General features: G+C 38.3%; 1 protein-coding gene across 6 annotated transcripts in view; it reads left to right on the forward strand.

Moving 5' to 3' along the window:
* CDC42SE2 (CDC42 small effector 2) overlaps positions 1-27,761 on the forward strand; it is an 83,437-nt gene that overhangs the window by 51,125 nt on the left and 4,551 nt on the right. For all 6 annotated transcript variants that reach the window (XM_062609864.1, XM_062609867.1, XM_062609866.1 and 3 more), the window contains one exon: positions 25,292-25,393. In XM_062609864.1, coding sequence (XP_062465848.1) covers positions 25,292-25,393 — 102 coding nt within the window. The remainder of the gene's footprint in view (positions 1-25,291; positions 25,394-27,761) is intronic.

The raw sequence follows: 27,761 nt of genomic DNA on the forward strand, positions 1-27,761 counted from the left end.
GTAGAGTATGTTCCTGAGGCCAGTGGTGTTGGGAGAAAGTCTGCCTCCAGAAAGGTGGAATTAACCAGGAATGTGGTTAGCACTGAGGAGAATCATTTTATGATTTGACATCATATCAAGCTAAATGAATGTACAGAAAGGACAGTCATCTTGCATATATGTGGAAAAGAGCCCAGTTACTACTAAGGGTATGTCAGAATTACAGTCACCACGAGAATCATGGAGTGAATAGAGCAAACATTATTATGTTCAGATGATAACGTTTGGCTTTAGGGAAGCTCAGGATTAAAATCATAATAATCTGATGCTAAGTTTTGTCATTGCGCAGAGCCGGAATGCCAGACTGATCCTTGGGTGGCAAGTACTAAAGTGTAACCATTACAATTCTAACAAATGAATGCAAGTGTATCCCTTAGTCAAGTAGAGTTGTGAGACATGAGCTCTGAGATACCAACATGGGAAGCTGCAGTCCTCTCCTGTTGCTTGGATGCCGTGAAGTCCCTTAAAATGCTGGCTGTGTCCATATATGGCCAAAGTTGCTGCCTTGCTTTTGGAACATCTGTTACAATTAAAAATAAGGCATGACTGTTAAAAACCTTCGATATGGACAGTAGCGTGTTTGTTTACAAGAATGCTGAATCTCAGTCCATACAAAATCTTGACTTATGTTTTAGTTCTTGCCCCAAAAATACACAGTATGCTAGTACAGCGTGTGGGTCATAATTTACAGAAAGGGTAGGGAATGTACTTCAAAAGTGGAGAAAAGGGAAACCCCATTCTTGTTGGACAGTTTCTGTTGACCTGATAGTGCGCATCTGCTTAGAAAAATAAAACCATCCTTATGTTTAAGATACAAATAGCACATTGCTGCACATTGACCTAGTTCCTGAAATCTGCCTTTCAAATGTTGTAGGAGCTTTGCTTGTTACGAAGTGCCAGAATTCTTCTAATCTAATCTTAGATTAGAAAGTTGTGGGCTCTCCTTCATGTGCTTGAATAGATGCTTAATTGTCCTTCCCCTGCAATTACTCAGCCCGTTTTGCTATGTTGTACAGCTGTTCTTCAGCCATACACTGTTGTGTAAGCAAAGTATTTAATCAGATACATATACATCTCAGTAAGTCCAGGAATGGTGGGTTTTTGTTTCTTCTCTGATATGTAGCAAAGCATGTACTGTCACTGTGTGCATTCAGTCTGTTAGTTCGGCCCAGATCTCAGGAGAAATGCCTCATCTGCCCACTTTCACTCCTTTCAGGTGCCTTCTTTCATTTTTGCCTCCTGCATCTGAACTCACACCCTAAGCATCACCATCAGTTTCATGTTCAGTATGCTCCTTCTGTGGAAGGACTAATGTGGTCTTCTAGCAACACAAACTCCCTCCAGCCTCTCAGAATATAAGACCCTCAAAGCAGGAAGTCACTTGTATTTGCCACTTGCTCTGATCCATGTTTAAAATGTTCCTTTTGTTTTTAAATTTCCATTCTCTGAAACTTTTTATTTTCTCATTGTCTTTATCAGGTGCTGATATCTGGGATACCTTTCATGTCACAGATAGTGACATAAGTTTTTATGGACTTTTTATTGGAAGAAAAGCAAAACTTTTAGTAGTTCCATGTTTCTGTGATATTTATAGCTTTCATTGAGCTAAGGAGGTCTCCTACTCTCTTGAAATTCAGGAAGCAGGAGCTGTCTCTGCTTTCTTATGGCAAATTCTAGCATATTACATTAAGAATCTTCAGTACAACATCTTTATTCTTTGCCCTATAGTGCACTTAAAACAAAAAACATGTATATGCACTGAGTCCTTTCAGTTAGTTTAATAGAAGACTATTGTTTGGGCTGTACACAAAGGCATTTTCTAGGTTATTGCCAATACTCTGTATGCCTTCCAGACTTGCATACGGGTGCTTTCCAGTGCAGATTTGCAAACTGTATGGCAGTAAGAACAGATTACTTACCTAATTTTAGTGCCATCACTTCTCTTATAGCATACCCCAGGGCAGAACAGTAACAGTGTTGAAGTTAAATATTAATGCACTTAAGGGGTCCTTAATTAAAAGACAGTATTCAAGTATTGTGGTCATCTCTTGTTGAAATCTATCACAGCACAGCTTTCTGTCTTTTGTCAGTGCTAAATTGATGCACCATGTTCCTGTTAAATAAAACACAGATGTCTTTGGAAAGCGATGTTCTTCTTTCTCTTCTAATTTTACTTTGATTGCTAAATGTTTCACTAGGTGTTTCCAAGACTGCAGTATTCATAATAAGATCTTGGAAGAGGCATGTTCAAATGTGGGTCTCTACTTCACTCTACTAGGATGATAAATGAAGCAACTGAGTATGCAAAGAACCAAAACCAAATCGTGAAGCAGTTGAAGGTGTATGGTGGCCTAGGTCTTGCTCGTTAATAGCCCAAGGTCTTTACCACAGTAGAATGCAAACAAAAGCCAAGGGAAACTGTTCTCTTACCTCCTTCTGGTTTTCTCTTGTCAGGTTTGGATTGATAATACATTTTACCACAATGAAGACTGCAGGCTTACATACCTGGTTTATTGTACTGAGGAGGTGATACTAATCTCTTAATAGCTGTGTTCAGATTTTGTTGGTTATTTAAATAGTCTAAATTCAGTCTCATGATCTGACCCAAACCTTTTTATTTTGAGAAGAGTGCCACTTTCTATGATTGCACTAGGTTTCTCACACCTTTCACTGGTACCTTGTATAGGTTCTGTTAGCTGATCTTGCATTTTCCAGTGACAAGGTGAATGCTTCCTCGGTGCTATCATCCCATCCACTGCTATGTTTTGGTCAACTCTGCCAAATCCCCACTACCAGATGCATTGCTTGGTAATGGAAGTTTAGAGAGCCTTTTATCTTGCTGATTTTCAGATAAGATGTCTGCGTTTTGTTGTGTTTTTTTTTTCTTTTAGCCTAAGTTCATTGCCTACGCCAGGAATCTTGTTATTTTTCTCCAACTTTTTTTTCATGTTCTCTGCATTTTTAACTTGCAAAGTTAATTTTTGGTCTGAGAAGCCTTTGGTCATGATCTGGTGCACTCCCACCTGGTTTGGGCCACTGCCTGGTACAGCTGAGCTCTACAGTTTACTTTGACCTTTTAGTCAAATGACTGCTCTGCTATAAAAGAACAAACTGTGCTCTCCATCTTGTTCCAAGCTTCCTTCTCTAGTTAATTAGTTTCTGGTTTGTTGCTTATCTCTTGTTCAGATAACTTCCATTTTGCATTTTGTCAGAGGGCTGTTGTAGTTTTGCTGTAAATGTTTAGAGTGGTATAGAAAGTGAAGTTTCCTTCATCTCTTTTGTTGTGTGAAGGAGGACTGGCCGTTCTATATTTATAGTGGGAGACCCATCTTAAAATACAGGCAGAAGAAACCTTGCACCTACTGCTGTATTTATCAACTGATCGGAATGCTAAATGACACAAAAGACATAAATGGTCTTGATCCTGATTACTTAAGGAAATTAACCACATAGATATTGTCAGCTCTAGCTTTTTTTTTTTTCTAGAGAAGTTGTAGATATATCTAAAGATACATTTACCACTGCAACTCTTAAAAACTTGAACACGATAATTAAGCATTCAGTATGCATAACAAATGCAGAATAAATCACCCTCAGTAGGCATGCACAGTAAATCGGGAGTTTGCTGCTGAAGAAGTCCTGGGCCAGGCTTCCTATTCAGTACAGCAGTGCTGTGCAAGTGCAGCTTCTTGCTCAAAATGACTAAAACTCAGGGTTTCTTACTCATCAGCTGTGATCAGCCTGCCACATTCAGTACGTCTATGAAAGTGTCAAATGTAAAACATGACAACTCTAGAGAGCCCTTGTATTTCAGAGTTCTCATACTGAGTTACATACTGAGCTGCCAGTTGAGATGTTTTAAATTCCTTCTATTTCCTATTCAGTGCTGTTGTAGAAGAAACCTTGAGGGAACACCTTATCAAAGAGGGCAGAATTAAATAAGCAGCAAAATGCTTGGCTTTTAAGTCTTAAGCCTGATCTGTTTGTGCTTTCAGCCCGATAGAGCTGCTTTAGATTTTTCGTTTGCCTCTGAATTAGCCCCACATGCCTTAAAATATCTGTTGTGATGTTCAAGTATTAAAATGGTTACAAAGACAACAAAAAAGGCAGAATCTTATGTATTTATAAATACTTGAATGAAAATCAAGTGAATATTTTGTGACCCTTTATAATGGTTCTGAAATTTGTAGGAGCTATTCGTTAGCTGTACTGATGCTATTTGCTTTATGTAATAGTAGTTGATGGGGTGGAAAATAGCTCTTGGTGGGGTGGGGTGTTGATGAGCATCTTGACATTTTGAACATATTTGAGGAAGGATGTAATATGCTTTTAATATTTACAGGTTCTGCAGAGCTCAGGCCTTCTTCTTAAACGTGGGTAGGAAGTAGACTGTACTCTTTGTTTATCTGGACACCAATGTTAGAGCCGTTCAGTCACTTGTTTCTTTTAAATCTCAAAAATTTTCAGTGAGAAGGCATCCTCAAAGGCAAAACCCAGTATGAGTTTCTGACAGAAGGAGCTGCCGTAAGAAATACTGATATTGCCCAGCAAAAGTTGATATTTTTGCAGCCGCCCTTGGAGACTGTGCTGAAGCATTTCTTAAATTAACAAATCCAGTGCAATCTTTTCAGTTGTTTTTTCCTGTTCTGCTTTTCACATTGCAGCCAGGGGAGGTAGGCAAGCATGTGGGTTTAGGGGCATTGCTACTTGCCAGCAGCTAGAGGCAGAGATAACCCGGACATGGTCTGAGGGATGTGCACTTTTACTGACTCCGTATGGAAGTATGCTTTGTGTTAGTGAATAGAGGAATCAGTCATTGCTCTGAAGGTGAGTGTTCAGCCTTTCAGCTCTAACTGATTTTGATATGAAAGGGAGTATTGAGACTAGAAGCTTTCTCTGCTGCTATCTTACTGTATTTTTGTTGTAAGTTTTCTGTAAGGGATCTGAGATACTCTGTTGCAGGCAATTCTTAAAACAGATACGCAGCTCACAAAATACACATTTTTTTAATGGCTGTTTTAAAGATCTCTGCCTGCACTTTGATTTTTAATTCCAACATTAACATTTCACAATTATTAAAGTTTTTCCTTTTTCAGGGTCCCCAGACTTTGGTTCTACAGTTCCTGTGATGACTCTCTTATGCATGAGACATGCATGATATCAAGGTTCCCATTGAATTACATTATAGCTATCCTTCATGTATTCTCAGAGATCCCCAAGTTATAAGATGCCTGTTAAGCCAGACTTTAATATGTAATCACTTGCAATGATTTTCTCACTTTCATCTTCAGAGTGGCTTAGCTGATTGGTCTAGAATGCTGACTTCCGTAATTCTGGGTTAATATCCTGTCACAGAGAAAGGAGAACAGAAGTGTGGGGGTTGGGCAGAAAAGCTGAAGCTGTGAACTGACTCAGGGAAGTATTGCCTCTCTGAACCCATCAGTTTTACTTTTGTTTTTCAAACAGTTTTAGAGGGTTTTTTCACTACTTGGGTGTACCCTCAAGAGAGCTGTAGTTTACTATAGCTGAGGAAAGATACAATCTCTCCTTGTGTTTTCTCCCTCAAATCAGTGTGTGATGCTGAGTGATTGACACGTCATGCCCTGGGAGTGACCTGACATCAAAAAGGAGAGGTTCCCATGGGATTTTTTTTAATAGTTTTAAGTTACATTATCTCACTTCTTGCAATCATTAAATTCAGCTCATTCACTCTCAGAAAATAGTGTGGGTTTATAACATGCTGACTTCAGCAGGCACAAGGTCTTCATAATTGTTTGTTTCTCTTGCTTGTGGTACAACTGTTCTTCAGCATGAATGTAACTACCCTTTTTGCTCTGCTTGATGATTTATCATAAAGGACTACGTGGTTCATAGTTTGTATGTTTTGGTATGGGGATGCTCCCAAACAGAATATTTTAATTTTGTTTCATCTTTGGCAGGCCTGCATTATGGTTTAGGTGTTTCTAACCTGCAGAAGATGGTTTCAGGTTTGTGTGTGGCTGCTTTATCTGTGGAGATGGAGAAATAATCTCCAGGTTGTGAAAATCTGGTTAAAAAATAAATAAATAAATTAGAACCAAATTGTGATTTGTCTTCTAAGTTTAGCCAGACCATCACTTTTTTTGCTAGCATTGCATGGCTTTTCATGCTCTGCTGCTGTAGTAATAGGTGGTATTAGCCAGCTTGATCTCCCCACTTTTGAAGCAGAGGCCCAGAGCTCATCTCATTGCAGTGAACAGCAGGAAATACTGCTGTTTATTGGAGGATGCCTTCCAAGAAATTGTGACCTTTTAAATACTTGTACTTACTTAAAAATCAAAAGCATTTCTGATAGGTAGTGACTGTGATGACAGCTGAGCACAGATGGACTCCCTGGAAATCTGTGTCAGTCTCTTATTCTTGCCTCAGATTGCTTTAAGCACAGGTTAAATTCTTGCCCCCAAGTTATGCCACTAATTTTGAGTTCAGTTTTCTTGCAGCTCAGGCCTGATTCATTTGGGAGGTCAACATTGCTGTCCTTGTTTTACAGCTGGAAGATGTTAGGCAGGTTATTTAGGGAGCTGTCTGGTAGTCCATCAGTGGCTTCAGAGCCTCTGACCTTAAATGACAAAAAAACAGAAAAATAGTTTTGGTATATAGGGTGAGTGGTAGGTAGAGAAAAATGGATAGGATTAAGATAAAATGGAGGAAAAGACTTCAACAGCATTGGTGAATAGATGATAACTGGGGATTATGCCAAAATGATAGAATTTGAGATGGTGTCACATCAGGGTTTTCTAAAACAATTACATAAACCGTAGTTATTAATCTTTACCTCATTATGTATATTTGCCTAAAACCTGCCTTTTGAGTTGCTTTATCAGTTTCGTGAACTGAAAAACTGTTGCTTTCAGGAATTAAATTACCTAAAGAAAGCATAATTGGCTCAGTTCAACTGGAAACTAAAGTCATATATTATGGGAGTGTAGTATTTATAAAAGAAAATTACTTTTATGAATCATCAAGTTCCCCTAAACATAGGGGCTTTCAAGCCAAATCCACTTAAGGTAGATTTCTTGAAAGATTTTAGTAAAATTAATACAGGACAACATGTTACTTAACTTTCTCTAGAGCAAATATTACTTTAAATATAGTTTGCCATCCTCCAATTACATTTAATTTCTAGGCTCTAGGATGATAGTTAAATTGTAGATTACTTTTAAAATGGGACAATAAATCCTGTTAGGCATTTATTCCGAACAAATCTGCTAGGATATGCAAACACACACACATTTACGAGTGTGCACATGTGTGTAACATACTGGATTGCTTGTATGCATGGTAGCAGCTTGGCATTGCTGGACTTGTAAAGAGAAGAAGAAATGCCAACGCAAGAATGGGCATGCTGATCCACAGAATAACAGGCAGAAGAGCCTACAGGCCTTTTATTTTCCATGGAAAAATATCAAATGCATTTTTTTTTTAACATCAGAATTAAGCTTTGAAAATTAAATGCTTCTTCAATTTTTAATGCAAAAAGAGGAAGATTTATGGGAGAAAAAAATAAACGCAGTGTCTGTACTTCAGAGAGTAAAAATATAGGACTGATGTGAAAGAGAAGAGCTGAAACTATTTTATTGCTTTTAAAAAGTATTTTAAAATTATCAAATATTTTTAAGTCTGTTATTCTGTGTGGATGTTGTCTTTTCTGTAAGCTAACCATGAAGACAGTGCAAATCTGTAAAACACTATGCAACCAATGCTAGGCTGCTACCAGTAGTGAGTATGAAGAAGTGATTAAAGTGGCCGTACTGAAAACAGTGTGGATTAAACTGGCTGCTGGAAAGCTTAGAAAAGATATCATCAAGGACTTTTTGTATGACCCTACCTCTACAGAACTAAAACATACACACATCATCTCAGGTCAGTGAGATTCAGCTATTCTTTATAATTCAGGAGTATAATGTCAGCATTTCCATTGAGAGAGTAATGCTCCTACACTGAGAAGGTAATAAGAGGAACTGTATACATTTTAATACTTACACATCTTAATTAAAATCTGGCAAATAACTGACTGATGTGTGAAGACAGAGATGTTAGCAGATTTGGCAGTTAAAGAACTACAGGTTCTTAACTTTAAGGTGTGGGGTTTTCTGCAGGGTGCAACAATTAGTGTTTTTCTGCATAGCAAAGTCATACAAACTGTAGTCCCTGGTTTGTCTGATTTGTGAGGTATGTTTTAGGTGGTGGGCTGGATTTTGTTGTTTTGTTTATTTTGTGTGTGTGCATGTGGGGAACAATGTGCTGAATTGCAGCAAGAGCCAAGTGCCAGAGTATTTTTCTCAGTGCTTGACTGCTAACTATGCTAACATTCTCTGAGGAGAGGCACTACAAACTAGTGAAAAATACAGAACTTTTGGATGTATAGTAGAAGGATTTATAGGGCATGTGTATAAGCACCATGATTAATTCTTTTGAAGGCAGCACAACTTAAATGTTAAGGCAAAAATCTATTCTAGCTAGATTTTTAAATGGATGCTGTTGATTATAGATTGCATAGTTAAGTCTAAAAAGACATGATGGTGTTTATTGTAAACATCTTTTTCTGTATCTAGAAAGATCATAATACAAGAGGAGCTTCTGAATTGCACAACACACATGTAAAGTAACTTCATTGTGTCATCTGCGATAATATTTTATAAATGTGGGGCATCTTGTTGATCCTTTGAAGACAGTAAAATCAGTCTCCATGTATGCTGCTGTTAGCATGCTTTATGTCACCAAAATTATATTCTTCAATATCCTTTGTCTCTTGCTCACTCTTTCTGAACTTGGTACCACTGTAAACACTAATTTCTTACCTCACTCTGATCTATCTTTATATAATAGGAAAAGTATTTTTTCAGATCAGGTACTCTGTACGGTCTTACATTATATAATAACTTCAGTATTCAGAAATGGTCAGATTACATTATTACCGAGTGAAAAGGAAGGAATGAGAGGATTTTTTGAGGGGGTTATATCCTTGTATTTTTTACCTGAAAATGAGAGAGAAAATTTTCCCTTTGAAGCATGCTTTGAAATACACTTTGAAGGCCTGTTTTACATTATAGTTGCTTGTCAATAAAATGTACATCAAGTGATCAGCTCTTACAAGAAACCACTTTTGAAAATAAGTAAAATTTACAGTTGCCAGGTCTGCAAACTTGGTCTGTGTTCAGAGTCAAGCTGAATCTTTTTCCTACACTGGCATAGTAAGTTGTCTGCAAGTAATCCCTTTGCTTCGGCTCACTGGAATTTCGTCATGCCCAAGAAGGAATAGAATTCAACTTAGGCTTCTAGCATTGTTGCCTCTGCAGGCACTGCAGGGGTGAACTTCACTGACAGCTTATTTTTTATGACCGAACATAACAGACACTTGCAATGTGTGAAGCAACAAATGCTGTGGGATGCTAACTGCAGTATGGCTCATACTGTTCCCCAGATAACCACACCTAAGTTTTAGATTGTGTTTTATGCAAGTTTTCTTGTTTTAGTTTCTTAATCAAGAACGAACTGTAGCTATGTAATCTTAAAACACAGAAGAGTAGTCTGAAAATGGAGCCTGCAAGGTAACAACTGGGAAGGACAGAAAGGTTTGAGTCTCAATTTTTTCCTTAGTGATCCCAAAGACAGGATGTGAAGTGTCTTTGATAATGCATGCATCTTTCCGCTTTCTGACTTTTTTAGCTCTGCAGCTGGAAAACAAAACCCCTTTGTTCTGTTCTTAGTGGAAAAACTTATGTTAGCCCTTGAGTTTTAAAGAATATTAGATTCTTAAAATGTACTTAAAATGTATTTGCATTTTCAGCGTAATATGATAAAACTAACACTTCAAAGCTTAAGATACTATATTTAAGATTGTCTAGAATGATGGAGAGAACTAGGGCCACTTCTGAAGCTGTTTGGCTTTGCCTGAAAGCAGCTGGGGCGTAAACCAAGTATACATTGTTTTTAAGACAAACTTTTTAAGCTTCTGAAGAGCTACAGCAATTCCCTTTTTTTCAGGAGGGACTTAAACATAGCTGCTACAAATAATTTATGACAAAGAAAGGTGAGGGAATAGCCAGAAGCTTAAAGTGGCAGGATTTCTTAATACTGCTTTATTGTCTTGTCACTCTACAGCCTTTGGGATTCTTGTAAATCAGTTGTTATTTCCAGAAATAACAGCATATCAGTAAAATTCCTGCCTGGATGGCTGTCAGCTGACAAAGTTGACTGATACCTTTAGGGGACCAGGACAGAGGCCACAGTAGAGAGGAGTGAGGAGCTGCGGCAGGGAGGACTCTTGAGAAATGAGTATATGGTGAGCTGTAAATGCCAAGTCACCTGGAAGGATGAAATTTCTCTGGCTGTTCATGCCTGCATACATGTTCATTTTACCAGGTAGTGAATAAAGAGATGTGGAACAAACACCAGAGGGACAGCAGGACTACCACAGCCTTCTGAATTTCAAAAACCTGCAGGATCTGAGAGAGCACCATGATGCTCAGTGTTGCAATGCCAAAGCTTCCCCTGTTCCGCTGAATGTTAAAGAACCGTGCTTTCCTATTCTTCCTGTCTTAAGAAGCTCCTAAATGTGGGCTTATTCTGGCAAGACCCATACATCTGACACACTGAGAAAGCCACTAAATTTCCAGGATTTCTCCAGTGGATCCAACTTCAAAATTGACCATACTGGACTGAAGGAATAGTGACAAAAAGGTATGCAAGTAGGACACACAATGATAGAAATTCTGCTTTCACACTAATAAATTTATCACAGATAAATTTATTTTGAGGCTGTCTTCAACAGAATTTGTGTGTTGTCTTAGTACAACTAGTGGCAGAAGCAAGGAGCTATTGCCACTGCTCCTGAATACTTCTTTTCAATGGGGCTGCGTTTACAAGAGTAGAATTGGCAAATAAATTGGGAGTTTGGGGCACTTTCTGATTTGATGAAATTTAAATAGTTAATAACTGTTTACACTCAAAACCTGAGGAATTGTGGCATGCCTCGGCTAGACTGTGCAAAATTGCCTGTACATGCTTGGTACTAGTGTTTTCCTTTTGATAGCATGTTGGGCAAGGCAGCAAGGATTCCTTTGTTTCGCTAGGGAAAGCAGAACACTCCTCGAAAGGACTTCCTTGTTGAACTGAAATAGGTAGGAATACAGTACTGGACTAGACGTTTTCCCTTTTTTCTTTGTCTTTCAAGTCTATGGATTTGCAATGCCACATCATGTTGCTCTTCCTTTGCCCTCATGCTTCTGTTAGGGTTTGTTAAGTAGCTCCTGAATAACTGCACTCTGGGCACAGGCTTCTGTGTGGCTGCTCTGTCAGATACTATTCTGAATATGCCAAAAGCTGAGCAGAAAGCTAATTTAAGTCAAAGCACAGCTGTTGATTTGAACATTTCCTAAGAGTTGCTGATAGAGTAAGTACTCTTCCAGAGAAGCTTCTAGCTATGCTATGCGTGGGCTTGGCATCTCAGCATCCCTAAAATATCTACTTCCCCATCTGTTGCTAAATTGTCTTGGATGATTGTTTTATTGTTGGTTTTTTTTGTGTGTGTGTGTGGTTTTGTTTGTTGTTTTTTTTTTTAATTTTATGTATAATGCCATAATTTCCATGCCCACTAGTGGGATCACCTTTCAAATGCATGATTTTTTCATAGTATGGGGAGAATATGGGAGGGTGTTCCCGCTTCCCTTTTGTAGGTTGGCACTCCTTGCTTTAAATTTCAAGAGCAAGCAAAGAGAGACTAAATCATACATACTGTGGTATGCCTTTGTTCCAGTGACTTACCTAAATTAACCAGATGATCAGTTTTTCCAACAGTCAAATTTATTAGCTTTGCGTAAGTCCTAATAGGAGCAAGCTAGGAAAACCCAGAGTTAATGAGTTCAGAAAGGTGACAACTTAGCAAGTAAATGCCAAAGAGAAGATTGCCAGAAGTGTCAGCAGTCAGGAGTGTGTCTCTTGGATCTGCCACACATTAAATATAATAGGAAGAATACTTCCTTTAAAAAAGGATTTGTACCAAAAAAAGTAAGTATCTTTGTCTGGATGCTGGAAGAAGACTCTTCATCAGAGACTGTAGTGCTAGGACAAGGAGTTTAAACTTAAACAGTGGAAGTTGAGGTTAGATGTAAGGAAGAAGTTCTTTACTGTGAGGGTGGTGAGGCACCGGAACAGGTTGCCCAAGGAAGTCGTAAATGCTTCATCCCTGGCAGTTGGTTGGGTTGAACCAACCTGGTTCAAGCCCAGGTTGGACAGAGCCTTGGGTGACATGGTCTAATGTGAGCTGTCCCTGCCCATGGCAGGGGAGTTGGAATTAGATGTTCTTACGGTCCTTTCCAGCCATTCTGTGATTTAGATCAAGTTAGTTTTGATAAAACTTCACTGTGAAGTTAGTAGTACTAGAAAAGCAGGTGAATACTGACATATTTCATATGCAAATGCATATAAAACAATACGCTACTGCTATTTGGGCAAACTAATGTTAAGCTTCTAAGATGATACACAGGTATTTAAAAGCTGATGAGTTCACTGTGTCTGTGCTGACTCTTGAGGTTATTAAATGTTGTGGCTTTGTTTTCGCCTGTCGCATAAGTACTAGAGCTTACACTTGTTAATCCTATTAGGAACAAATACCAGCGCTGTAACTCCTGAAGTTCCATCTGCTTCCTCTCCCAGTTAAGGGTATTACTATGAGTTGCATGTGAAGATTTTCTGAAAGTATCAGGAAAAAAAATGCTCTGATACGTTGTCATAGTCAAAGGTGAATCACAGTGTGCAGTACCAGACTGCTGCTTGCAAGCACATATGATAGTGCATTTATAGCTATTAAGAGCAGTGGATGTTTTAACTAGCCAGTCCAGAGAAAGTGATGGCCTTCATTAAGAGATTATTTTTGTATGATAAGTGTGACTGAACTGAGGATCCTGTATCTGGCAGTAGCAATTACTTGTTTGGAGTTAATAATTTATTTTTTGTTCTTGTATTTTTCTGTGATAGTTTGGTACGTGCATATATCCAGAATGTACATGGGGGTACAGAAGTCTTGTATGTAATGTAACTAATACAACATGTATGCTTCCATATAGGTTTAACTGTGAGCAGATGCCTACATTATTTTAGCCAGCTAGCTCTAGAAAGTCTTACTGCAGGATCTGTGAGCACAAAATATCATTCCTTAATAAAGTAATTTCAGTGTACGTAAGGATGCCCGAAGCTTTGTTTGTGTTGTAGCTGAGAAGGGGAATGACGTTCATTTGGCTGAGCAGGAGGGACTACATGTTGTAATCCTTACATGTGTTCTTGAGAAGACTACAGCTCTTGTCATGTCAGATGACCTTACGAGTATTTCCTGTGTTCTTTCTGGAAAAGGTCAGCAAGTGAAACATGATGCAGTTTGCTGTGTGTTATCAACTTATATTTAAGAGCCTATTAGAAATTTCCAGAGAGTTTGTGATGTGATGTTATATCACCCATTTGATCTGTATCTTTCAACATGTGATCTCTCCAGTGATTTTGATCACTGGGGAGAATATACAACATCTGTGAAATAGTGAAGTCAGTTCCAGCCCCGCTCTACATTCTCCTTTATCAACAGCTGAAGTCAGAGACTTGAAAAATCACCTAGCTGACAAAAGACTTGTGGATGTTATCTAGTGCAATCCCCCTACTCAGAGCAGAATCAACCAGACCAGCTTTCACAGGGACATGTCTACTTGTGTTCTGGGGATCTCCAAGGATGGAATCCAGATTCATTAGGTTCTTGGTCCAGTGTCTGACCACCTACATCACAATTAATTTTTTTTTCTTTTAATTGGTATTTTCTGTCTTGCAACTTCTGCTTGTAGTTTTTCATATTATCACTGTGCCACCTCCAAGTCTCCCTCTCTTCTGTACTATCCTGTCAGGCAGTGAAAGACTGTAAAGACCTCAAGCAGATGTCTCTTCTAAAGGGTGAACAAGCCCACTCTTTCGGTCCTCTCTCTCCACTCTTGTGAAACCCCACCTGCAGTACTGCATTCAATCTTGCAGCCCCTTTCATGAGAAGGACCTGCTCAAGTATGTCCAGAGGCCATAAGGATGATCACAGGGCTGGAGCACCTCTCCTGTGAAGAGAGGCTGAGAGAGTTGAGCTTGTTCAGCCTGGAGAAGAGAAGGCTCAGGGGAAACCTTAGAGCAGTCGTCCAGTACCTGAAAGGGGTCTACAAGAAAGCTAAAGAGGGACTTTTCTGAAGGGCATGATGTGACAAGAGAAAGGGAAATGGCTTTAAGCTGACAGAGGGGAAATTCATATTAGACATTAGGAGAAAATTCTTTCCTGTGAGGGTGGTGGGGCCCTGGCACGGGTTGCCCAGAAAAGCTGTAGCTGCCCCATCCCTGGCAGTGTTCAAGGCTAGGTTGGATGGAGCTTGGAGCAGCCTGGTCTAGTGTGAAGTGTCCCTACTCATGGCAGGGGGATTGGAACCAGATGATCTTTACAGCTCCTTCCAACACGAACCATTCTGTGATTCCATACAATGTGCACCAGAGTTTTTTCCCTTAACCTGTGTCACAGCTCTGTATTCACTCCAAAAGGTGCAGTGATGAAGTTTGTTTCCAGCTGTGTGGGTTGGTAATAAGCATTTGTTCCAAACAGCAGCTAACGTGTTAGAAGTTACACAGCTTGGCAACTGTAAGAAAAGTGTGTATGTTAAATGCTAAGTTCTGATTTTTGCTGAGATACCACAAGCCAGTATCACAGCCTTGTTCATTGTGTCCTGCTGTTCTTATCAATGATAATTTATCTTTTACTCTATGATCAGATTGCATAGTCCATGTAAAGACATTAAAGAAGTTGCTATAGGAGAAAACCAGTATTATTATGTTAGATAACTGCTGCTTGGTTGGGTTTCTTTGTGTTGTTAGAGGCATTAATCACCAGAAGTAGTGAAAATAAGTTTACTTGAAAAAGAAGTTAATTCATGGTATAATGTGACAGCCAAGCTACAAGTTATAAATATCCTCTTAAAATTGTTTTAATGTGTGTTTTGAAAAGCACAGTACTTACTGCCTATAATAAAGAATGGATTCTGATTGACTGTGTGACTTAAATTTGTTTTAAGCATCTGGAATGGAACAAGTTCCCTTTAACATGTGAGCTAAACGCATTCCTTTAAAAGATCTATTGTCTTTCCTAGTCATTTGACCTCATCTGGCAAATTTTCCTGTTTATTTAGAAAACATAGGCTATGATTGCCAGTTTTATCATGTGATGACTAACACCATCATAATAGAATGGAATATTGTGTAAACACATCAAAAAGTGGCCACTTCAAAAGCTTCAAGAAGGTGTTTAGTTTGCTAAAAGCAAAAGAGCTGTTTGAGATAACAGTATGCAATCCAGTTTGAGGTATTAATTTACAAAACAAGTTAATTTCATGTGAAGTTAAATTTAAAATCTTGCTGGAAGATTTGATAAAGTCAGTTTCTCTGCCATTTTAGATTCTTTTATTTTGCTTTTCTTTTGTCTTTTTTATAATTGTGAATGGAACTGCTAGTTCCTTTGCTTGGAAGTTCAGGAAGTGACAGATTTGCTGGGTTTTTCTGCTGGTTGAGTCAGTAAATGCCAAGTGATTGTGTTTTAAAGGCCAAATCTAGTGTACATTTGATAATCAATTTATTATAATAGCTAACATTTTTATTAAACTTACCTTTTTTCAGTCCTTTGTCTCGATTTTCTAACTCTTTCTCCTTTAACTGGAGAAGTCAGGTATCATCCTGGATTTTTTGAAAACTTGATGAAAGCAGACTGTGCTGACGGCCTGCTACTCATCTGTGTTGCTTAAGAGCTGGCGTGAAAACCTGTACTGATTTTCCTCCTGCTTTGGTTCCATAATTTTTAAGATCCATAAACAATCGAGACTCTTAAAGCAATCTGCTAGAAACTGACCATTTAAGAGATTGAGAAAAGCGTGTTAGTAATGGTAGCAGCTTTGGTGTTTTCAGTTGATGAGGATCATACAGCTCGTCAGAACACTGTGCTTACCACCACATGTTACTGCCTTAGAATAAATCTGCCACTGAACTATGGTGATTTGAAGGGAGTGGCTAGCATTTTAATCTATCTTGCATATTATCTTAGTTGTGTTTCTCAGTGTTTCTTCTGTATGGTAGACCATTTGACATAAGACATTTGAAACGTAAAGGTCTAGTTCTTCATCCTTGCTTCTTCAGTCAGTGTTCATTTATGGTTCAAAAATTAAATTAAATGTTAAACATCTGTTGGTGCCTGACTGGAATTTTAACATTACTGTGGATGGTATCTCCTTAATTTAATCAATTTTTGCATAGTTCTTGCAGATGTATAAATACTGGAATTGGCAGTGTAACCTCATGGCCTTAAAATGGGAGGGGGGGGGGGGGGGGAAGAAAAAGTACCTCAGTATTCATGGAAATGTTTCAGAGACATGCAGCCTTTTCTTCAAAAATATAATACTGGCTATATGCTGATCTCATACATAGAATCATAGAATAGCTAGGGTCGGAAAGGACCTTAAGGTCATCTAGTTCCAACCCCCCTGCCGTGGGCAGGGTTACCTCACACTAAATCATATCACCCAAGGCCTCGTCCAACCTGGTCTTGAGCACTGCCAGGGATGGAGCATTCACAATCTCCCTGGGCAACCCATTCCAGTGCCTCACCACCCTAACAGTAAAGAACTTCCTCCTTATATCCAATCTAAACTTCCCCTGTTTTAACCCATTACCCCTTGTCCTGTCACTACAGTCCCTAATGAAGAGTCCCTCCCCAGCATCCCTATAGGCCCCCTTCAGATACTGGAAGGCTGCTATGAGGTCTCCACACAGCCTTCTCTTCTCCAGGCTGAACAGCCCCAACTGTCTCAGCCTGTCTTCATACGGGAGGTGCTCCAGTCCCCTGATCATCCTCGTGGCCCTCCTCTGGACTTGTTCCAACAGTTCCATGTCCTTTTTATATTGAGGACACCAGAACTCCAGCCACTGGTTTCACAGTAATAATTTGCTGCATAATCATCCAGTTGTTAGAGATGGGAGTATATTAGCATTTCAGCTTTATAAATGTATGTGCATATTGTTGGCTTTAACATGAATCTCTAGGTTCCTAATTAGGGGTGATTGTTTGGAGAAATGCGTCTTACACAAAACCAAATACAGTGGATACCCTTGTCCCTGCAGCTGCTTTATATAGGGTTTGATGGAAGACACTCTGTAAGACCTTTTTAGGTAGTTTTGATGGGTCAATATTGAGAACCCAGACGTGTGACTCAGACAACAACATATTTTGAAAGACAGATATCATGTGTGTATCAGACTATTTTGAGAGCATTGCAGCACATACGTGGGAGGACAGAAAGCCACCTCTACAGGTGATGTGATACTTCTATTTTAAGCAAGTGCCTAGCTCTTCCTCTGTGTTAGCATACAGAGGATCAGTTGAGTGGCACAGCATAGGAACTCCTTTGCTTCTGGTGCTCTTTTCAGAGCAGATACAAAAAGCAATAGAGATCAAAGAAGGGAAAACGAAGGATGTTTTCTCTCTCTTTTAGTTTTTCCTGTAACCATCTGGATCCCCTGTCTTGAAATATTTGACTGTCTTGTCTTTGATTAAATCCTTTCCTTAGATTTCTATCTTAGTTTTATCTTTGGCCTGTACAGCTTTTGAAATTGTAGATGAGTTCTTGAATACAAAGCAAGCAAACAGCTCTGTTTCAACAGAGAGCTCTATCATTGAAAAGTTTAATAGATTACTTTGTTCTCGGGGAAAAGTTATGAAACACCTATCTTGGTTGCTGCTGAAGATCCCAGAGAGTAAATTAGCAGATTAAGAGCTTGGTTTTTGCATTGTGTTAGTCTGAAATTAGCAATAAATGAATAGTAAGGTCTCAAAGAAGGGGTTGCTGTTTGAGGGTTATTTGTGAAGGAAGGTTAAACAAGTAGCTGTAAGCTGCCATATAAATCTGATAATTCCTATTAAAAAAAAAAAAAAAGTCAAAAAAAAAAAAGGCAAATCACATATCTACCTATCACTGACTTGGAAAGAAATTCACAAGGCATTTGTCCTGTCTACCTTAAAGGCAGCAGTTGTCGTGGCTCTACTGGGATTTCTTCTACTGTAGGAGAGCTGGGTATTAGGGTTGTTTATATTAACTTTAGATCTCTTAGTGCAGCAAAAGGATTAGACGATGTGGTTAAAAGTAATTATACTTCATTGTGTTCAAATTAGCCTGCTATTACTTAAAAGTCAAGCTTGCAAACAGCTATTGTAGAGTGAGTTGCTTCTTACTGTATATGATGCCATTTCAGTGACTGAGATAGCAGCAACTTGATCAGTCTGAAAAACTTACCCTCATGTTGTGGGGACAAGTTTAAAAGATGTGTAACTTTCTGAATTCAGTCATTTTTCTGCTTTGAAAAGAGCAACATTTTTGGAAGTAATAAATGTAACTGGTCATTCTCTACACAGAAATTAATTTTGCAGAGCAACTGTTTATTATGTCCAAATGAATGGTTCACTTCTCTGTTCACAGGGGGGAGTTTCCCAGTAGAGGGAGTAAATTTATTAAGTCTTGACCAGGGCTTCAGAGGTGAACTAAATGTTCTTTTCTTATCTTCTTGACAGAGAGATAAGCCTGTTTTATTACAGTAATCATTTAAGAAAAGGGAAAAACTACTTTTTTGCTTAACTAGGTTACTGGGCCTGCAAGCTACCAGTAAGTATTGCTGACTTGAAGGCAGTCCTGGCACATGAAGGGAGCCCACTGAAGCCTCAAATGCTGCTGCAGTAGCCCACTGTAACGTCGAATATTATGACTTGATTTACACAATCCTCAGTCTTCTTAAAGAATAAATTGGAAAATGAGTCTCTGGAAGTTGATGTTTTTGCTGTGCATCAGGCAAGGTGCTAAGCATGGTATTTTGTTTTGGTTTTCCCTCATTATGTATCAAGGCTGTTTTTTGAATTTAAGTACAACAGAAATTTCTCATCATTTTATTCAGAAAGGAAGGCTATAAAGAAGAGGGATTATGACTTAATGAACGTCATTTCTTAATTTTTTTTTCTGCATGTCAGTCTTTGTGGCAAACTTACAGATTTTATATTGAAATAACAAGTGAAACCAAAATAACATGTAATGAAAAATAGTAAAGTGTCTTGCAGAATAAGGAGAAATTATGACAAAATGGAACCAAAGTTCTGTTCTCCACAGGTAGTTAGAATGAAAGATACAAAGAACGGTGTCAGGAAAAGGAAGGTGCATCACTTGCTGCTTTATGTATGGGTCATTTCATATTGATCTATTTGGAAATATGTTGCACAAGATCAGAATAGATAGATCAGTATGCTGTTTCCTTTCTGATTTAGTTTACTGTGCCCTACACTTTTTGGAGCACAGGTAACTGAAGTGGCAGAGAAATACCTTGAAATGCAATATATGATATATTAGTATTTATGTAATACATAAATATGTCACATGCAAAATACTGTTGTTGCATTTAAAATAAGATAAATCTATATGTATATATATATATATGGAAGCACAGTCTTGAAAACTGACATTTGTAACATTTTGGTAAATGGGAAAGTGTTATCCTTGCCTTGTGGTAGCATAATGATATTAATGAAGAATAATAAAATGTTCTCAAATGAGAAGCAACTGTAGCTGTGTTAAGTTTTGGAAAGAATGTTCAAAACAAAAATTTACTACTTGTGACTTTAAATACAAAAATTTTTTATTCTTAATGTGGGTTGCAAAGTTCCAGTATTCCCCTGCCACTAATCTGTTGCAAGTGTAGGTGTGCTCTGTTTGTTCCCTGTAGTAGGATTGCACTGAGGGCATTGGGTATTCTGTTGCCTGGTTTCTTCAGGTTTATTTGTCTGAGATTCTCAGAATAGCATGCACCTGCGTGTGTGGAAAAAGAGTTGTCCGTTTTTCGTGTGTGTAAAGGGGAGGTGAATTATAGGTGCAATGAGAAAAGTGCCATAAATGGGAATTTTAATAAAGCAACATTTTTGGAAACTGCATGTTCCACATATGGTGGTGACTTATCATCCCCTCTGAATTTCTTCAGTTTCCACCATGTTTTGCTTTATGCCTTGAGATTGTGTTCCTCGTTCGCACCCACATACCACTTCCATCTGAGGGCTGACCACGGCTGAGATAGAGCTCTTTGCAGATCAAATCCACACAGGCTTTTATGTTGCAGCATCCTTTGAAGTGCTGTGTGCCACTTACATCTAGCAGTTTTCTCATAAACTCTGGCTTAGACTTAGCAGAACATGGTTTTCCGCCAGCTAAACAGAAGAGACTGCTTTTGATTCCCAGCATAGGTAGGTTGGTACTTGACTTTGGGGCACCTTTGTATGATGCTCTGACTTCACTTGCGACTTCTTTTAGCAGCTTCCAGAAAAATCAGCCTGTTACGATCACTCAGATACACATTTGAGACCTTGATGTTACTCTGCATGTATTTTCTTTTTCTTAATTTTTGAGTGGCCTGTCCTGAAGGGCAGAGAAAGATGCATAAGGAAAAAAATTTCCAAACTGTTTCATATGTATGTATACAGGCAAAGAACTTGCCTAATTCAGAACCATTGCCGTCACTATGAAGCGGCTTGAGCTAGAGAAATATAGACCTAGCCTCTGAACAAAATTTGGAGATAGTCAAAAAAGATCACTTCTTCCCTGCAAGACAAAAATAGAGGGGAATAAAAAGGAAATTTTACATGCCTCTGGACCCAACAGTGGAAATTCTTCGTTTAGACAAACAAACTACAGTTTTAAATGTCTTGCAGTAGGTAGTTTTTTGACCTGTGAAAACAGCTTTTCAGAAAAATGCTTGTGGCTTTGCTGAAGGGCAGATTATCTATGCGGTATAATTAATTTTTTTCCTCAAATAGATGTTTTTAAACTGTTCACCACCAGTTTCAAGAAACTTGCACAGTTAAAATTTTTCCTGTGTTGATGCAGCTGTTGGTGGCTTTCTGAATTCTCATCTTATACTTGGAAAGAGATCTACCCTTTGTGGGTGCAAGGTATCACTTGGAGATCAAGAATAGAAGAGACATCAGTTCCTTACTTCATTACTATGGTAACTGAGATGTGATCCAGTTTTCATTGCTTCTAGTGTATGCTCAAAGCAAAGCTTCTGAGATGGGTGCTTGGACTACTTCCATTCCTCTCAAAACATCTAACGCACAAACCCACAAGTCTTCTACTTCTGTTTGAAGATTATTTATTCGTGTCGTGTGAAGATTACCTGGTGTGTACTTCACAATTCAAATTCTGCAGTTTTTTTTTCAAGGGAAAAACTGAGTAAAGTCATTAAATTATGATATTTCATAATCCACTTCTAGGATCCCTTTACAGGTCTTATCTGTCTCCTCTGTTGTGCTCTTTGCCACTCATCCCCCCTTAGTAAAGAAGGAACTGCCTTAGGACAAGGCTGGGGGAGTCAAATACTACAGTTGAGACTTTAATACTACAGTGCTACAATTCAGATTTGTTTATTTGCCCACTGATAAGAAATGCTTCAGTAACTTGACACAAGCCAACAAGAAAGGTAACAGCCCAGTTAGTTAATCATAATGTGAACTTCCTTCTACTTTCCCCCGCTAAGAAACAGTCACAAATAAAACAGATATAGGCCATAGTGTCTCAGTGCAGCTGGGTGCTAGAGCTGGGACATGTAAGTGTCCTGTTGGAAAACATGTTCAAAGCCAACCTTTAGAGGCTCCGAATACTCAGGTGCATGTATGTTGAAGTCCTAATGCACTAGCATTATAAACATGTGGTTGGTTTATCTATCACCTTTGTAATCAGATCTTATTACTACAGTGGTTAGTGGTGTATGTATATATTAGGAGGCTAATTATTTATGGTATGGTAGCAAGCGGAGTTCGGGGCATGGGTGACAGCTAATGGGAATTCATTTTAAATGGGCTGTGCCAGTTCAGGCATGTGACTTGCATTAGGAACAACCGTGGAAGGGAAATGAGCATAACTGTACAATTTTACAATTAATTTCTTCTGAAGTAAGAGATAAATGTGCTGCTTCTCAGCTTCTTTCAATTAAATATAGTAAATTTACTGAAGAGTCAATCTGTGTGTTAATTCTTACTATTCATAGAACAGTGTTGTTGCATGTATTCTTAGAGGTACAGGGCCTCACAAAATACAACTGCACAGTAAAATGATGGTAGAGCTAATGTTCATGGTGTCCTCTGTAAAAGCTTTGTAACCTTTCCAGGCATGCTCTCCTGCTTCCTGTGTTGCATTCCTTGCGCAGAAGTGACTTTTTACAGTGCTCCTTGTGTCCCTTCACCCATGCTAATTGGTTATTTTGGCTCTGGCTGATGCTGTGCCTACAGAAATGGCACATCCTAGTAGGAGCAGCTCAATGTCAGTTAGCAATGCTAGTGCTTCATCCCGAAGAAGTCTAATTTGTACACTCCAAGATTCCTCTGAAACTAAAATTGAAGCATGGTAAATGTGGAATGGCCAAGTTGCTTCAAAAGCATGCTCATGATCCAAGCTAAATCACTAGTGTAAATGCAAGCTGAGCTCTCTTGCAGGAATTCCATATTCCATTGCTCCATTGCTTCCGGAGATCACAACAGTGGGTGTAACTGGCTGATGGCCTCTGATACAAACTCGCTTAAGATAAGAAACAGTATTTGATGACAGTTCACTTTAACTACTGGTTACTAGTTGACTAGCAGATGATTAGCAGAGAGTCATTTACAGTCACAAGATCCAGCATTCTAGTTCTGTTACTGGCATTAGAGTGATCTTAGCAGCAAGTAAAGGAGGAAAGGAACTTGAGTTGCACAAAGAAAGGATTTGGTTGTTTTCAAAACAAGTAAATAAAAAAAATCCAAAAGCTTTGGGGTTATCTGCATTTTCTATGCATCAAAACCTTGCATTTCAAAACTACTAAAACCAAGAAATCACGGCTTTATTGTTTAGACATATAAATGAATCTAACTGTGGCTGTTGGCGGTTTTTTGGTTTGCTTTTTTTTTTTTAAGGGAGAGAAGAGCAACTGCTGCAGGCCTGAAACAAGTTTAATTGGAGTGGTGGGTTTCATACAGCTTTCTAGAGCTTCTTTCTCTGTCAGCGCCACAGCATATTACAATACTATAGTGTGTAAATACAGCAAAGTGCATTTAAAATAATCATCAGATCTGGTGGAGATGCTCCTTGTCCTGAATGTGTCACATCAGCAGTTCTCATTCAGTGGAAGCGTAAGCCTGGTGTGGGTCACATATGCTTTAATACCTGATGTCATTCATAACTTAAGATATTGTATACTGTATGTATAAGCAAGCTTGACTTCTAGACTGAAATATTAATGCATTTGTGAGCGTGGTAATAGACTGTAATTGTTTGGTAATTGTTTGGCTGTGTGTAGCTCTGTGAGCTCTACTAATGTTTTCTGTAATTGTGACATCTCAGTTGATTTCCGTAAACATTTTCTCTGTGAAAGTCCTCAAATACATGAAGATGTTTTTATAGCTATAATTGTTTTACTTGGTTGATATTGTTAGACTTGTTGGGAGTAGGGAGTTCACTGGTAGTTTTGGCATAGATCATTCTGGTTTTGCTGTTTCTGTGCGAGTGTTTTACGTGTTTCTCCTCACCCCAGCTATTAATATGATGCAATAAGGTACTGAAATGTACCAAAATCTGACTTTAGTAATAGGGGAAGGGTATGGTAAAGGATTAAATGTGTTTTGTACTTGCTGGCTAAAGCCCATGACGTATTCTCATAGTTGTGGGCTATGATTCATTAAGATTTAATCTGTAGTGGTGTTTCAATAGCAGCTAGCCCACTCATGAGGCATGTACCTTCATGTCTCTAGTCTGTGTGGTCTTACGATCTCACTGCAGATTAGAAACGGATATACCTTTAAAAATGAGACTGGACTTTAAGATGATGGGAAGCTTTTAGTTAAGCTCTCAAGTGGTTTCTTAGCTGTTACATCTTTATTTTGTATAACACACCTTAAATGGAGATACTCATACTTTTGTATGGTGGTTGTGGGTTGGGTGGGGTTTTTTTTATTTGCTTGTTTTGGGGTGGGGTCATTGGTTGGTTTTGGGTTTTTTTTTCAAATAAAGATATGGGCATACACTGACTGCACACTGCATGGTTTGCTCTGTGTAAGCTCCCTGGCTCTGGCCTAAGAAATGAGTTTTCTTGTTTTATTCCTTTAGATGAAATGCTTAGCTGGAGGCAGGCAACCAAAGGAGATTTAATTAGAGGAAGTCCTTACTGCCTGTGATCTTTTATTTGTGTGTTATTACATTAATAAAAAATGAATCTGTGATTCTGAGAAGGCAAAGGACTGTGGGGGGGGAAGAAGTTAAGCAATTCTTGTTTTCTGTCTCACCATGTGGCAATCAAGAGTCCCTAATGTGGCATCCTGCCTCACTATCACACTGCACCCTTTCAGCTCACACTCTGTAACCGTGCAGACTGGAAATTACCTGCGTATACAGTGTTTAGTAAAGATACGTCTGTGACTAATCCTGATCAGACTTAAGGCATTGTTCTGAACATCACCATGAAGGGTATTATAAATGGTGACCTAAGTTCCCATGGCATGCAAATCAGAAATTCTGTAAGTTAAGTGTTTTTGTAGACTGTATTAGTGCTCTTTGATCCTTAATTCCTGTTTTGGATGACTAAACCTCAAATTTTATCTGTCACATCAACATTTAAATGCAAATATAGGCAGAAGTTACTGCATAAAACACTGCAAATACTGCTAATAAAGCATGGACTGTATTAAGGTAATTTACAGAAGTTTTGTTGACTTAAATGGTAGGTCCACTTGTACCATTCCTGAATACGAAGAGTTGTATCAGTGCTGGTCTCATGGTCTAGTATAGATCACAGAATCATAGAATGGTTTCGGTTGGAGGGAACCTTAAAGATCATTTGGTTCCAACCCCCTTCCCACAGGCAGGGACACCTTCCACTATACCAGGTTGCTCAAAGCCCCATTCAACTCTACATTCAAGTAACAGATGCAAAGGACAGTATTGCCAGTGTCTTATTTAACCTGGGAATTTGGACTATGCTATTTGACTATGAAAAGAAGTCTTGTAATGTATGCAATATTCTATGCACAGTTAACTTTTATGTTTTTGACACACATTGTTTTGTCTTTTCAGTGACTCTTATTTAGATGGTTTCTTTACCTTCCTTTCAGAAAAGACGGCGGCGAATTGACCGAAGCATGATTGGAGAGCCGACAAACTTTGTTCACACAGCTCATGTAGGATCTGGGGATCTGTTCAGTGGAATGAATTCGGTAAGCATGAGCAGATGAAGAACATTTCACCTTAAACAGAATACAGGAATACTGTCTGTGTATATTGTGGCTGCTGCAATTTTTTTAAATTTTTCAACTATGAGAAAGAATCTCTATGAAGGAGCAACCTACTAGCATCTTACTCCTAAATCCTAAACTCTTGCATTCAAGGTTATGGAATAGCATTTTTAAAATTCCTCTATTTATGGACAATACCTAGTAGATTCTGTATAAATTGTATAGGCTATGTGTAGAATACTTTGTTCTGATGGCATGTATGCACTTAAAATAGAGGTATATCTAGAAAATATCCTAGAGTACTTTAAAGAACTTCTAAGTGTCTAGAAATCTAGTTGACTAGATTTCTTACCTTAAATGCTTTAAACTATTTTAAATATAGTTTATGTAAAACTAATTTACCTCAGTTTATGGTGCACACAAATTTTCTTGAGTGTTCTTTTTGAGGTTTTTCTGTACTATGTAGCCCTGTTTGCAGAGTGAATTATTTCCAGAGCAAGCAACAATGTCAGAGGCAAGGTTTTGTGGCTTCCTGTAGATGACAGGAGCAGTAAATATTTCTATCACCCTGAAAGTGAAAACCAGAAGGTAAGGCAGATCCTGAAAATCAGCTAAAGCCAATAATATGCACCCTAGAAAAAGGGTTGTATGTAGATAATGATGAAAATTAACTTCTTGACCTTAATAATACTCTTCAAAGGAAAAAAATGTTTTGAGATTAAAATGATGGAAAATACTTTTTGCAAAGGAGAAAAAAGAGTTCTCAGAGGTATCAAAGTAGAAAGCAGAGTTGTAAAGGAAAGAGACCATTTTAATGTAGGCAAGTGGGATCATTTGTAGTTTCAACTAGTTGACAGCTTATTGAGATCAAACAAAATCTTTTGTAACTCAGTCCATATTGGGGAAGGGCAAAGCTAGAAAATCTGACATAGCAAGCAGTTTGCTTCATTTTCCCAGAAGCAGTGTAATGGGTTGGAAGTGATTTGTATAAAAACATCTCTAAGCAAGTTAAACAGACAAACACAGCTTCAACTTGATAAAATTCAGTTAAAGCTAATTATTCATTTAATGCAATATATTACATTAATATTTAAAGCCATTATAAATTAAAATAAAGTAGCAGGTTTGGTTTGTTGGGGGTTTTTTGTTTGTTTTGTCTTGTCAGCATGGCTTTTTGCTTTTTATGTTTGTTGTCCCTCTTGTAAGAACCTTCCTCATTCTCACAGTTGAGCTGCCCCCTGTGAGGATTGTGGTGATTGCCTGAAGCTTTGCTCATTCACCTCAGACGTTTCCCTCTGCTTGCCCTCATCTTTGCCTTTTGTAATATCCAATTAATCTCTAGGTAGTAGGTAATCATTATTGTCTCTCTGCATAACTTTTTCATTTTGAGAGCCCATAACTGACTATCTCCTTCTCTCACTTTTTTCATTTGGATAATATGCTGTGTCGGTGACGAGAGTAATTTTTTTGATCCCATATAGAATGGATCTTTATGCAAAAAATAATCCTGTTTTTCCCTCTCCTCAGAAGCACAAATCTCTACTTTTTCACACTGCTATTTTTCTGCCTCTTCTGTGGTGACTTACTGTGGTAATATTCCATCCAGTCTCCTTGTTAATTCTTCATGGTGTGAATTCCAAGATTACGATGTTAACTTCCATATGTTTTCCTGCTGCTTAATTTCCTTTATAGTATGGACATTATACTCCTTCATGAATCTACTTGTGCCTTCTCTCTTCTGAATACTTTAGGAGGACCTTTTGCAATTTCATTAGCTTTTGCCATATGAATTTGGTTCTTATTTGCTATCTGGTCTGTGCCTTTTTTTCATCAGCATTGTTGTATATTACATGCCCTTATGATTCTGAGTATAGTAACTTTCTGACTACTGAAATATTTTGCTTTTTTCTTTGCTTTCTCTGTAGAGTGTCTCACTCCTTTGTCAAAGGTACATTTAAACAGTAGGAGTCCTCTGTGCACTGTTTCTTTCTCATTACCATCACCACCTTCTTTTATGTTCATATTCCATACTGAAATCTCTCATTTTCTTTTTCTGCTTTCTATTACTCTTTTTAGTCTTCGAGTTCATGTATTTTGTCCTTTTCTTAGTTTTCGCCTGTTTTCTTTCTCAAAGAAATTGCACCGTCTGTGCAATTTCCTGATTCTAAAAGGGAAAGAAAAGAAGAAAATTAATGAGACGTAAGCAGCACAACAGATTGTATGATCTCTAATTGGCGCAATCCCCTTCACTTCCCAAAATCTTTAAATTCTTACCCTATCTAAATTAGACATAAGAGAGAAAAACCATGCTGTTACATATCATCAAAGGAAGGCAGTGGTGTCTTTGGGA

Source organism: Pezoporus occidentalis, unplaced genomic scaffold (genome assembly GCF_034315485.1).
Source record: "Pezoporus occidentalis ecotype Australia unplaced genomic scaffold, CSIRO_AGI_Poc_V1 ctg141, whole genome shotgun sequence".
In the NCBI taxonomy this organism is placed as follows: domain Eukaryota; kingdom Metazoa; phylum Chordata; class Aves; order Psittaciformes; family Psittacidae; genus Pezoporus; species Pezoporus occidentalis.